Source organism: Ichthyophthirius multifiliis (assembly GCF_000220395.1).
Source record: "Ichthyophthirius multifiliis unplaced genomic scaffold scaff_1120509251241, whole genome shotgun sequence".
Lineage (NCBI taxonomy): Eukaryota > Ciliophora > Oligohymenophorea > Hymenostomatida > Ichthyophthirius > Ichthyophthirius multifiliis.
In genome coordinates, this window is record NW_004086066.1 from 71,578 (window position 1) to 84,342 (window position 12,765).

General features: G+C 20.2%; 1 protein-coding gene across 1 annotated transcript, besides 17 other annotated features; it reads right to left on the bottom strand. All coding sequences in view use genetic code 6, as the record gives it.

Moving 5' to 3' along the window:
- Positions 1 to 583: 583 nt before the first annotated feature.
- Positions 584 to 9,627, bottom strand: IMG5_166610 (hypothetical protein; the record flags this gene model as incomplete). The annotated part of the gene is made up of 18 exons (XM_004030129.1): positions 584 to 614; positions 895 to 922; positions 1,069 to 1,120; positions 1,159 to 1,650; positions 1,700 to 3,443; positions 4,193 to 4,626; positions 5,440 to 5,871; positions 6,214 to 6,318; positions 6,520 to 6,739; positions 6,798 to 7,039; positions 7,083 to 7,231; positions 7,294 to 7,386; positions 7,588 to 7,953; positions 8,004 to 8,452; positions 8,503 to 8,736; positions 8,935 to 9,237; positions 9,298 to 9,387; positions 9,474 to 9,627. Coding segments are annotated over 18 exons (5,616 nt in total), but the record flags the coding sequence as incomplete, so codon positions are not given.
- Positions 8,806 to 8,843: a microsatellite.
- A 668-nt stretch (positions 9,628 to 10,295) lies between the features above and the next one.
- Positions 10,296 to 10,338: a microsatellite.
- A 25-nt stretch (positions 10,339 to 10,363) lies between these two features.
- Positions 10,364 to 10,392: a microsatellite.
- A 316-nt stretch (positions 10,393 to 10,708) lies between these two features.
- Positions 10,709 to 10,767: a microsatellite.
- Positions 10,721 to 10,767: a microsatellite.
- Positions 10,768 to 10,952: 185 nt separating this feature from the next.
- Positions 10,953 to 10,998: a microsatellite.
- A 136-nt stretch (positions 10,999 to 11,134) lies between these two features.
- Positions 11,135 to 11,224: a microsatellite.
- Positions 11,137 to 11,224: a microsatellite.
- Positions 11,147 to 11,224: a microsatellite.
- A 130-nt stretch (positions 11,225 to 11,354) lies between these two features.
- Positions 11,355 to 11,407: a microsatellite.
- Positions 11,359 to 11,439: a microsatellite.
- Positions 11,366 to 11,441: a microsatellite.
- Positions 11,400 to 11,555: a microsatellite.
- Positions 11,452 to 11,558: a microsatellite.
- Positions 11,457 to 11,555: a microsatellite.
- Positions 11,494 to 11,529: a microsatellite.
- A 26-nt stretch (positions 11,559 to 11,584) lies between the features above and the next one.
- Positions 11,585 to 11,622: a microsatellite.
- Positions 11,623 to 12,765: the final 1,143 nt, after the last annotated feature.

Sequence of the window (12,765 nt, forward strand, 5' to 3'; positions counted from 1 at the left end):
TATTGATGCATCATTTAAATTTAATATTTTTTTTTTTCAAAATTAAGATTGCTTGTTATGGAATAATTTTTATATTAAAAATCCATAAGCAAACGATAAAATGCCTAAATATTATTACGATTGTATGAAAGTATAGCCAATAACACTCTAAGATAGTTCATCATATTATAATGATTTAATAACTTAATTAAAGTGTGCAAACTATTGGAATTATATTAACCCTAACTATGTTCCAGATGATCCTCCTTTACCTAATAATAATTTAAAGTTATAATATTTTGCAATATATATTTTTATCATAATAACACTATTTATATGATATATATTTTTAATAAAATTTAAATTTTTTATAAATTATTATAAACTTATTATTAATTTAAATTATAATTTGATTATTTAATATATTAATCTTCAGAATATATATTTTCATAATTCAATCTTATCCTAATCTATGATTTAATTTAATTCATTTGATTTACTATATAGTTAAGGACTATTTTAGGCTTAAATGGTTTTTTGTTCCACTAAGACATTTAGTTCTAAATTGTCTTTATTTTGATAGTCATGTTTTTTATTAGATATATCAGAAGGCTTTATTTTAATAATATATGGTTCTATTTAAGAAAAAAATAATATATAAATATTATGCTTATAAAATTATATTTGATTTTACTTTATTATGTTGCTGTGAAATTAGTTTACTATTTATCTCTAATATTTTGACTTTAAGATTAGGTTAAGTTTTATTAAGCAAGCATATTAAAATCATCCAGGTTAATAATATTATTTTGTTATTCGTTACTAAATCTTTGATCTTCCTTTTCATTCATATCTTATATAAGATTTTAAGATTATTTATTTTGCTCTTGCTATTTATTTTTTAATAATGCGTACCTTGACTTTTTTATTCCCTTATCTAAATCTGATTTTCTAAAAACAAAATATCAAAGTAAAATTATAATTATTTTTTTTACGTTTCTTTTTATTATCTTTTTTAATTATCTTCTTCAAATAACTTTAACTAGGAATTTTTTTTTTTTAATTCTAACCATTAATGTACTTTTATACTTGCAAAATTCCATAAATGCAAAACTCTTTTAATAGGTATATATCTAGCAACCTAAAATAATATTAATTTAAAATATAAAGAAAAAATACTTTTTTCTTAAAATAAATTTATAGTTTAGGTATTTTATTTAGTTTAGGAATAATTTTTTCGGCTTATTTGAAAATTTAATCATCTAATTTTTTAGTATATCCTCTTACAATACATAAAATAATATCAATCAAGAAAATTAAATTGACAATGACAATAGAAACATAACCAATAATAACAAGATAGTCAATATAATTTTAATATAAAAATACCCCTAATATTATACTTATTGCACATGCTTAATTAGAACTTTAATCTAATCTATTATTATCTTTATCAGCATAAGGTTCATAAATAGAACTTAAAATAGTATAAGTAATAACAACCATAAAGCATAAAACTCCCTTAACTTTAGTATCTGAATCATAAATATTAATAAAAACTATAAGAAGCATTTTTTATAAAATTTTAACCAATTCCCAAAAATATGCATGAGATTGATACTCCATATATAAATATCCAAATTTATACTTAGTCCAAATGTCACTGTAAAGCTATAGATATATAAATAAATATTTTATATATTTAAAAATAAAATAAAACCTTTTATTTATATTTATGCAACTTTATAAAAAATAAGAAAGGAATAATAATTATACAAAAAATAAGACAAGGTAAAACAAGCACAAGAATATAATAAATATGTTCATTAGAATAACAAAATAAAGAAACATTAGCCATTATATATTCTTCTTTTGCAATAACTCTACAAGAAGAGGCTGTGATAAAAGCCGAAACAATAGAGGGTTATAGAGTAATGAACAAAAATATGCAAGTACACCAAATATAACCAGTATTATGCCTAATTTTTTTAACTAAAACACAAACTCCATAACCCAGTATAGCTCCAACAATAAAAAACATTGGATTAAGCAATTACCAAATAAGACTGAAATAAGTAATAGGAATATTACCAGCAACTTCTTTAAAAAAACAATCCATTGACATGCTCATTTATTTTGATGGATTTCCAACAGTATTAGAAGCACTTTGGAAAAATGACGGAATGGTCAAACCGAAAGTGAAAATAAGAGAAATAATTTAGAAATAACTTGTCAAAATTTTTATTAAAATTCCAATATTATCTTTAATTCTACTTGATCTTCCTCCAGAAATAAACTTTAGTTTAACAAGAGTATCAACACAAATATCTTATTAAACAAGGTTAATTGTACCTTTTACAGATATAAAAGTACTTATAAATGTCCATATAGTCATAATTGCTATTTTCCAATTATTTCCTGATATTTCTGTACATTTTCCACATGTGTACTCACCACTTATAGCCCACTGGTCATCCCAAATTTCTCCATAAATATCACAAACTTCACAAAGTGCCCCAATATGTCCTTCATAACATAATTAAGAGGCTTTACCTCCGATGCAATTTTCTTCTAGATTTTTGCAATTTTCTATTAAATCTGTTGTAATATTTCTTCTCCAATAGCCTTAAGAAACTACAATTACATTTAATCCAGGGCATTCATCAACACCAATTTTAGGACAACTAAGGCATATTTCAGCATATTAAATAAGTGAATATTTATTTGTAGGACACTAATAACAAGATCCATTAGTTTCTACTGTTTCTCCAATAATACATTCTCTCATTTTTACTTAAACAGGAAAAAAATATGATGTATCATATTTATCCATGTATTTTTATACACTGTTTTACAAATAAATTGGAATTTTTATAAGTTCTGATGTAAATTTTATTTTTAAAGTATTGGGAGGTCTTAAATTTAAATTAACTTCGTTAAATATAAAACTATTAGCAGTTTCATCATAATTAACTGAATAAGTTGTCGCTCCTGAAACTTATGCTGTTTCAGGTATTTGTGTAGTTCCATAATTTAATGAAATAGTGCACTAAGCGCTTTTATTAGCTTTATATAACTAATTATCATCTCCTAAATATTACACAAGTAATTTTTTTGGCTTGTTTCCACTTGAAAAGTTTTCAATCAAAGGAATATCATTATAAATTAAACCATCATATATGTATTCCTTATTGTCCCAAATGATTTTGAGTTTTCGAGGATATTCAACATTATTATTACCATAACTACTAGCTTTATTATTTTTGAAAATATTTGATTTAATAGAATTCAAAATATAAGTGGGAGCTATTCCAGTTAAAAAATATGCACCACCTTGTGAAGCTTTGTTTTATTCAAAAGTAACTCCATCTAGAATAAGAATAGAATTTTAATCATTGTCATTAGCTTAAAAATATACCCCTCCTCCAGATTTTTTAGCGACATTTTATTAAAAAACAACTTGACTTAATTTTAAATAGCTATTAATTGATGCAATCGCTCCTCCATTTTATAAAGAATTATTTAAAATGAATTAAGAATTAGTTATATATATATTTTTACTAGCCTACCTAGCTAATTACCTATATTACCTTGCTTTTTTAGTATATGTTAGGTCGAAATATAGAGTACTATAATTACTAATATTATTTTTGAACTCTGAGTTACTTATACTTATATCACCTAGATATTCTTAAAAATAAAATAGACCTTTTTGGGTTGACAAAACATCAATACCGGAAACTTTAACTTGAGAGAAGGTTATATTATCGTCATTGTAAGAATAAAAAGTAGCTTCATTTTCGCTACTTTTAGTTTAGAAACTTTAAAAATTAGATTTAGTACTACAATCTGAACATTCTGAGATATTTGAAATTATAGTCCCTGATAAGTTAATGCTTTTATTTACTAAAATTTAAAAAAAGGAAAAGTAAATCCTACATAAGAGTCGATAGTAGAACTAGTATCTTTCCATTATGAGAGTTCGCTTAAGCAAATCAAAGTTTAATATTTAATTCCTTAAAAGGTATTTTATTTAGTTTCAACTGTCGCTTTAGAAATCAAAATATAACAATGATTCTTCCAAGCTTTTTAAAGTTTTTACTCAGGGACACCTGTACTAGTGTTAATTTTATAAATAAAGTCTTCAATTAAACTTATATTATTACAAATAAACTAATTTGATTAAAAATTAACTGAATGCTTGTCATTTTACATATAAACAGAAATTATAGAACCTTAAGGGGAATAAATATTTTAAAAGGTGCAATCAGTAATAGTTATTTCTACATTTTGACTACTTGGATCTATAAAAAATACTCCTCCTATAGTTCTAGATAATATATTTTCGAATTAACAATTAATAACTTCTAATTTTAATTTTGATTTTGTAGCATCTATATATATTGCTCCTCCTTCTCCTAAAACTTTATCATTTGAAGATGTTTATAAAGATTTTAATTAACATAAATAAGTTGGATCTGTTAGTGGATTTTTAAATATTTTAACATAACAATCCTAAATACATTCAATATATATTCCTCCACCTTAATTTGCTACTGAGTTTGTCATTGTAACATCTTCAAAAGTTATTGTTTCACTTTTTACATTCACAAATCCTCCCTTTGTTGCTATATTTTCATTTTAATTCTATATATTAGAATCTTTGAAAGTACAATATTATAAATAAAGAGTTGATGATATTATAAAAAGTGTATTTTCTGTTACTAAGCTATTTGTTGATGTGAAAGTTCCTTTTTTTATATTTATTTTTGATACTATAGAATTTAAGTAAACCCCTGTAGAAGAAGAAAATGTCATTTTATGAATATTAAATGTTACAAGTGAAGAATTGTCTATTATTATGCCATCTATAGTAATTTCGAAACTATATAAGGATAAAAAAAGCAAAGGAGATACAAATACTTCAGGAATCGTAAGGAAAATTAAAGAATTTTTAATGCTAAAATTACTAACTTCAATAATTTATGCATTAGGATTTTTCGTATCTTTAATTTAAGCATTACATTCTATATAATAAGCAGATTAATCACTTCCTATATAATTAGAAAGTTTTAAATTATTCAATTAAATTTTTTGTTAACAATAGTAAATTTACAAACAAAATCCATTTATATATTTATTAAATTCAGGATTAGTAGCATCTGTATACGTTTTATATATTGAAAATATATTAGAGGTTTCATTTCCACAATCAAAATTATCTATTATTAAAGATTTTGGATTATATATCTATATTCCTTATAATAGAAAATTAGAATAAAGTTTGAAACTAGTGATATTTATTTCATTAATTTATTTAAAATCCATCAATTTCCAATTAGTTTATAAATTAGGTTAAATAGTAAATACATTTTAAACTAAAACTATATTAAAAAAAATATTTAATAAATAATTATTATTATTTTATGGTGCTTATAAATCAAATAAACAAACATTTACTTAAATAATATCATCTTTATTTTTAGTTAATTCGCAATTAACCGAAGAAATTTTCACATTAGTATATCTATGAGAAATCTAATAAACTTCAGTAATTAAAAGTGAAAAAGGAGGGGTTTTGAAAAGAGTATTTTTTTCAATCAATATAGCATCTGAAGATCCGGGAACTTTAACACAATCAAGTCCTTATAAAGATAATAAATTAGTTTAGAATACTGCAGTTTCTACATTAACTGATTTCGCAGAAAACGGAGCACCAAAAACCCATGTTGATGCTTTAAATCTGACGACATTTTTAACATTTACAATATACGAATCTATCAAAGTCAAATTTATGAAATCAGCAAAGTTTAAATCTATTCTTAGAAGTGAGTATGATAGATTTTCCTTCTCAGCAATAAAAGAACTTGTCTCAAAAATTATTTGCTTAAGCTTTATAGTGTTAATTAAAATTGAAGATTCAGGATTATTCAAAGAAAAAACAATTATTTAATTAAATACTAAATTTACAAACTCACAGTTGGATAATTAATAAGTCATTTTATTATATTTAGATCCTTCTACGAAAAAATTTACTTCTTACGGATAATACGTTTATGACAATACAAAATTGGTTAGAGTTAATGCTTATAAATTTTCAGTTATTAATTAAAAGTATGTGTTTACACTTGTATTTTAATAATCAATATATTAATCCATTAAATTGAGTATATTATTCTATATTTTGCAGTTTATGAATTCTACCGTAATAGGTAATAAAGCATTCTAAATTACTATTTTAAAAGGAATTTTATCAGCATTATTATCAAAATCAAAAAGAGGAGATATATTAACATTATTAAAGGTAACTTTAGTAAAAGAATCAAAAATAATTTAGTTCTTTATATAAATTTAAATATTATTATTGCCTATTGAACTTAAATCTTTATCCTTCATGCTTGTAACTATTGCACTTGCTGACAAAAGTGAAGGAATCATCGCTTTTACTTCTGTTAAGAAAGTTAATTAGAAATTTACAGAACATGAGTTTAATACTGATGCTGATTTTTATGTATTAACAAAAATTATATTAAAAATTACTTCTTCAACACCTTCTTAGGCATATTTTAAAAATTTATCATCTTTCTCTAACACATCTCTTAAATTAATATTTATATTTTTTCCCTAATTAGAAAATCTTTTTATTGAAAAAACATTATATCCAGTAAAAGTAGGTGATCCTAATCCATTATTAGTAAAATATGTAGATATATCAATAGGTTCATAAAGTTAACAATCAAAAAAATAAGGAATAGTAAGTCTTGTTTTATATAATTAATTTAAATGAACTTTTGGTATATATATTTATAACTATTTACTTTTTAATACATCCGTTAGCACTTGAACATATTACACATTTTTATGTTTCAGAATTGTAATAAACATTTTTTGAGGCATATTAATTTACTTATAATTCGATATCTCCACTAATTTATCTACATTAATTTGCTTTTACCCAATTAGTTTTGTTTTTGAATCTTTAAGAATTATAATAAAATGGATTATCTTATTATTTTTCAATATCACTTTTATCAATACAACTTTTTTCGTAATCGGAACACTATAATTTTTATATTAATTTTTTTCAAACAAATATTAATTACATAAACACATCCATATGTAGATAAACTTTAAGATGAGCGAACATTCAATCCACTGGTAATTGTTTATGTCATAGTACATTTCTAACATGCTGGATACCCTAATTTCATAGTACATTCAGCACATGATTAAATACAGTTATAGCAAACACCTTTTTAATTTTTTTCGAAAAAAAATAAAATAAAATTAATATTTTTTATTAAAAAAATATACCTGTCCATGGATTTTATTTAGCTGGAGGAGGACAAATTTTACACCATGCAGTTTCTTATAAGTCTAGATCATCTGTATATTATTTTTATTAATCTATTTATATTTATTTTTTAATTTAAAAAAGGAATTTTCAAAATATTATATTTGTTCGTATTGTTTTTTAATATTTAAGTTTTTTTTTTTAAACTAAATCAACATAAAAAAAAAAGGCTTAAAAATAGTTTCTTTTTTTTTAATTGAGTATTTTAAAAAAAATTAAAATAAAAAAGCAATATAAACAAGTAATATAAATACTTGAATCAAATTAAGGTTATGTTAATATTAAATATTCATCTACAAGAAATCTCCAATTCCATTATGAACATTCACTACAACTTCCTATATTATCACAGCTAGAACATTCTTTCTTCACATAATCAGCATATCCATTGCTTGTCATTACAAAATTCCCATTTTAACTTTAATAATTTATGCAAGTTAAACATGGAGTATTAATGCTAGATCCTTAGGCCATATAATACTGCCCACAATTGGTAATCTTATCATCAGATCTAACATTACTTGAACAACTTCCATTCTACATCGCAACCCATCCATCAGTACAAATTATACATTTTCCTTAATCAGCAAAAACACAATTACTAATTGTCTAAATTACACCTATATTAGATATAAATTTAATATAATTGTATATTTTTTGTTTGATTTACAGTTTCCACTTGAATCTCTTTAATATCCGTTTTAACAAATTCCACAATATTTAGTAACACCTGCAGGTACAGAAGAACTCAATGGAAAATCTTTTATAGCAAAGTTAAAAACACTGAGTGTATAAAACCAATTATTTTTATTTGAATCATCAAGTTTTCCATATACACATAATTTGCAATGAGGTATATCACAAGTTTCACATTATCCATTATAGTTTATAAAGTTACTAGGTCCACCTAAACATGATCTACATCTTAAATTATAGTTTTATTATTCAGTAACATCTGAAATTACCCGAGGATTTAGTGTATGTATTTCATTTCCTTAATCAACTCTACTATAATCACAACGCTGACAGTTTATAGGGCAATCAACACAGCTTTTCAAATCCAAACTTGGAATCATCATAACTTCAAACCTTACACGAGATGCATTTTATCCTTAAATTCTATTAATTTTTATATTTTATCTTTTAATTAAAAGTTTATAATAAATTACTATATTGTTTCTGTCTTTTAACAATATTTACATCTAAGCGAAATTGTTCCGTTATTTACTATTTATTAAAATGCACGCGGATCGCTTGAATAGTTTTTACCAAGATCATCACCATAAAAACATTTACTACAATTAGTTATAACATCACTGCACTAAATACAATATTATTCTTTATTTAAAGCATATCCATCTTCACAAACAACACACATTAATTAATTATTCATTGAAATACATCTTAAATAAATAATTTATTCATTTAAAAAAAAAAATATTTATAATGTTTTTTATTATAATAATAGATTAAAAATAATTTTTTTAATTTCAAAATATTTTTTAAATTTAAATTAGTTGATTAAAAAATAAATAAATTGATTTTAATAAAAATATTTTTAAAATAATAATCTTTTATTTATTTACTTTTTACATCCTGACTATGTGCACTTGGTACATTTTTTTTTTTCTTAGTCAAAATAAAATCCTGATTAGCAAATTATAGCTTATTATATATTTTCATTAGAAACACCTTAAACTATATTACAATCTTTAACAGAAATTTCGCCTCCACAAAAGTCTTTACATCCATCACATATTTAAGTTTTATAAACTCCATCAGATAAAACTATATAAAATAATTTTTCATTTTTTAATTAGTTTTTCATAAAGATATCTTCATCTGTAATTATAGCTGGATTTCCAGGCTTAATGTATTAGTAACTACAAATTCGTTTATTTGTCCTAAATTATCAAATCCAATAATATATTAATTTAAAAATATTTATATATATTTAAAAAGACCATTTATGAGGATTATCTACACAATCAGCACATGGAATAAAATTAAAGCTCGCTACATTAAAAGCTTCGCCGCTAGTTTTATAAGATGGACTTTTTTATATATATATATATTTGTTTTAAATAATTTTTATTTGTATTTTTGATTAAAAATTATAATTAGTTGTTTAAGTATTTACCATTCTACACATACATATTAGTCTTTTTTAATTCCCTCGTCTTTATCAAACTCTACAGGAACTTTATATAGAAAGTAACCTAATTAGCATCTTTAGCAAGATTAAGAATCATCACATTTTGTGCAATTTGGGATAGAACATGACAATGGAATTTCTATAATTCTTTTAGATAATAATAATAAAAAAATTAAATAATTATTATTTTAGTATTAACTCTGAAACTGAAAAAAAAAAAAATTGCTTTAACTAAATTATTAGCATTAAAATATTTAAGAAATATTTTGTTTCCATTTTTTTAGTTTTTATTTTAAAATCAATTAAATATTTGAATTTATTCAACTATTAAAAAATATTTATAAAATACACTCTATTTATTTTTTATTTTATATGAAAAAAATATAAAAACTTTTAAAATCTTCAAAACTCACATCTTTTATTATTTGAAATAAATATATATAAATTCAAAATCTTATTATAATTTTTTTTTTTTCTAAAAAAAATATATATTTATAAACAGTAAGTTCTCATTAATTAAGGTTAACTTTTATTAAGAAAAATAAACACTTTTTAGATAAATTAGCAATTAAAATTTTTGTTTAAAAAAGTACTCAAAAGATGAGACTTTAATTACATAGTTTGTGGAATCTTATAATAAAAAATGTGTAATAGATATTTTAAATATTTCAATTATTATGACATATATATTTCTAATTTTTGCTTTTATTTTTTTCACTTAATTCAAATATTTATAAATTATTTATTTTTCTTAAAAAATGTTTAAAATTATAAGAAATTAATAAAAGATTGGGATTTTAATTTTAAATTGATATTTTAAAAACATTATTGAATTCTAAAAACATATATTTATTTCAATAATAGCACTTATTTTAAATTAAGATAAAATAATTAAGTATAAAATTAAAAATATAGAAATGGCTCTGATAAATATAAATATCTAAATCATTAATAATTTTTGCCATCAGAATTTATACAATATGAAAAAAAAAAAATAGTTAGATATATTTACTATTAAATAAAACTATCCATTAAATATCATAATTAAGATAAATTATTAAATTGATATATTAATTATTAAATTCTATTTTAATATATTATTTTCTTTTTATATTACAAATTTAATATTTTTAAATAGAAGCTTTTACTTAACTTTATTAATAAGATAATAAATTTTTTGAAAAAAAAATTGAGAATAAGTAAAATCTTAATAAATAAGGATTTAAATTAAGTTATTCTTTTTTATTTAAAATAAAATTATTTTTTTTTTTAAAAAAAACAAGAAGATTTATAGAATATTTTCATTATATTAAAAAAATAATAACGTATAAAATAATAAATTAATAAGAAATAGCTAATAATATTATGAAATAAATAATTAGATATTATTTTAATATTTATTTATCAAAACAAAATATTTATTCAGCTTTTTTAATTTAGTTATTATTATTAAGACAATATATTAAAATAAAGATAAGTATAATAAATAAAAAATTATAAAAAATAAAAATAAAAATAAAAAGTTATAATTTATAGCATGAAACGAATAAGATATTATCATATATTATGTATAAATTAAAATAAATTAAAAAATTAATTCTAGAAAAAGAAAAAAAAAATTGTAAGTTATATAAAAATATAATTATTTATAAATAAATAATAAAAAATTATAAATAAAAAATTAGTAATTAAATATATTAATAAAATAAATAAAAAATAAAAAAAAATATATAAATTATTAATTTTTTATATATATTAAAAAAATAAAATATAATTAAAAATTATAAAAATACTTAAATTAAAAATTTTAAAATAATTATAAAATTATTATATATTTTATGAGATAAAAAAATGAAATTTTTTAAAAAAATATTTATATATAATATATTAATTTATTTATAATATAAAATATTATTTATTTATTTATAAAATTATAATATAATTTATTTATTTTTATATTCTTTTATTTATTTATTTATTTATTTATTTAATATTTATTTATTTATTTATTTAAATTTTTTTTATTTACATTTTTATTATTGATTATTAATTAATTTATTATTTATTAATAAAATATAATATAATTATCTTTGCATTTTTTATTTTTTTATTATTATTTTAATTTATTTTTTATGTCTTATTTAAAAAATTAATTATTTCCTTCTTAAATCAGCGACTCCCATTAAATTATTTTTGGTGGTTATAGAATGCTTACTACTAAAGATATTTAAGGTTCATTTGATTTTTTATTAATAATTTTATATATTTTAAATATAGGAGCTTAACCTAAAAAATTTTTTAAACATATTTGGGGTCATAATTCTTAAAATCAATATACCTAATTAAATTCTATAAATCCTTTTTAGTAAGAAAATAAAAAATATACAAATTTTTAAAAATTATTTATATTTTAGATCTTCAATTAAAAGTCCAATATTAGGCGATAGTGTTTAGCCTTTAAATAGGGCTATGTAAAATTCTCATTTGTTACTGTTTAGAGATTAATTGAAATCTGATATCAAAAACTCAAATACAATAAATTAAAACAAAGATTTATTATAGTAAAAATATTATTTTTCAGTAAATTAAACAGATCATTTTCCTTAAAATTATAGTAAAAGTATTAACGAATTAGGATAAAAACAAAGCATTAATTAAGGTAAATATTTGTATTAAAAATAATATGAAAGAAGAGGTGAGCCCATAAGTTAGTTAAAAGAATAAAATATATTCAACTTATATTTAGGGTTTTTATTAATATTATTATTTTTATAAAAATATAAAATAGGAATAATACTTAATCTAAAAAAGAACTAAAAAATAATACAATTTAATAAAGTGTTTATGAAAAAGGTAAGTAAGAATAATTAACAAACTATGATTTAAAAAATAATCATGAATAAAGTTAACCAAATAATATTAATTAATACTAGTCTTTAAGATCTCCTGGTATTTTTATTCCGTAAATAAAATAATCATATATTATAAATTCTTAATAAACATAATTTAGAAATTAAAGTAAATTAATTATATATTCTATAAAGAACAATTTTACTTTTTATAAAAAGAATATGATACTTAATAATAATATATATTGCCTAAGAAATAATAAAATATTCCATATTCATAATTAGATTATATTCAGCATTAAAAAAATATACAAACTTAAAATGTTAATAATTAATAAAATTATGATCAATAAAAGTAGGATTTAAATTAAAATAAATTGATGAGCTAAAATATTTAAGAATAATTGCAAAAAAATATAAAAGAATAT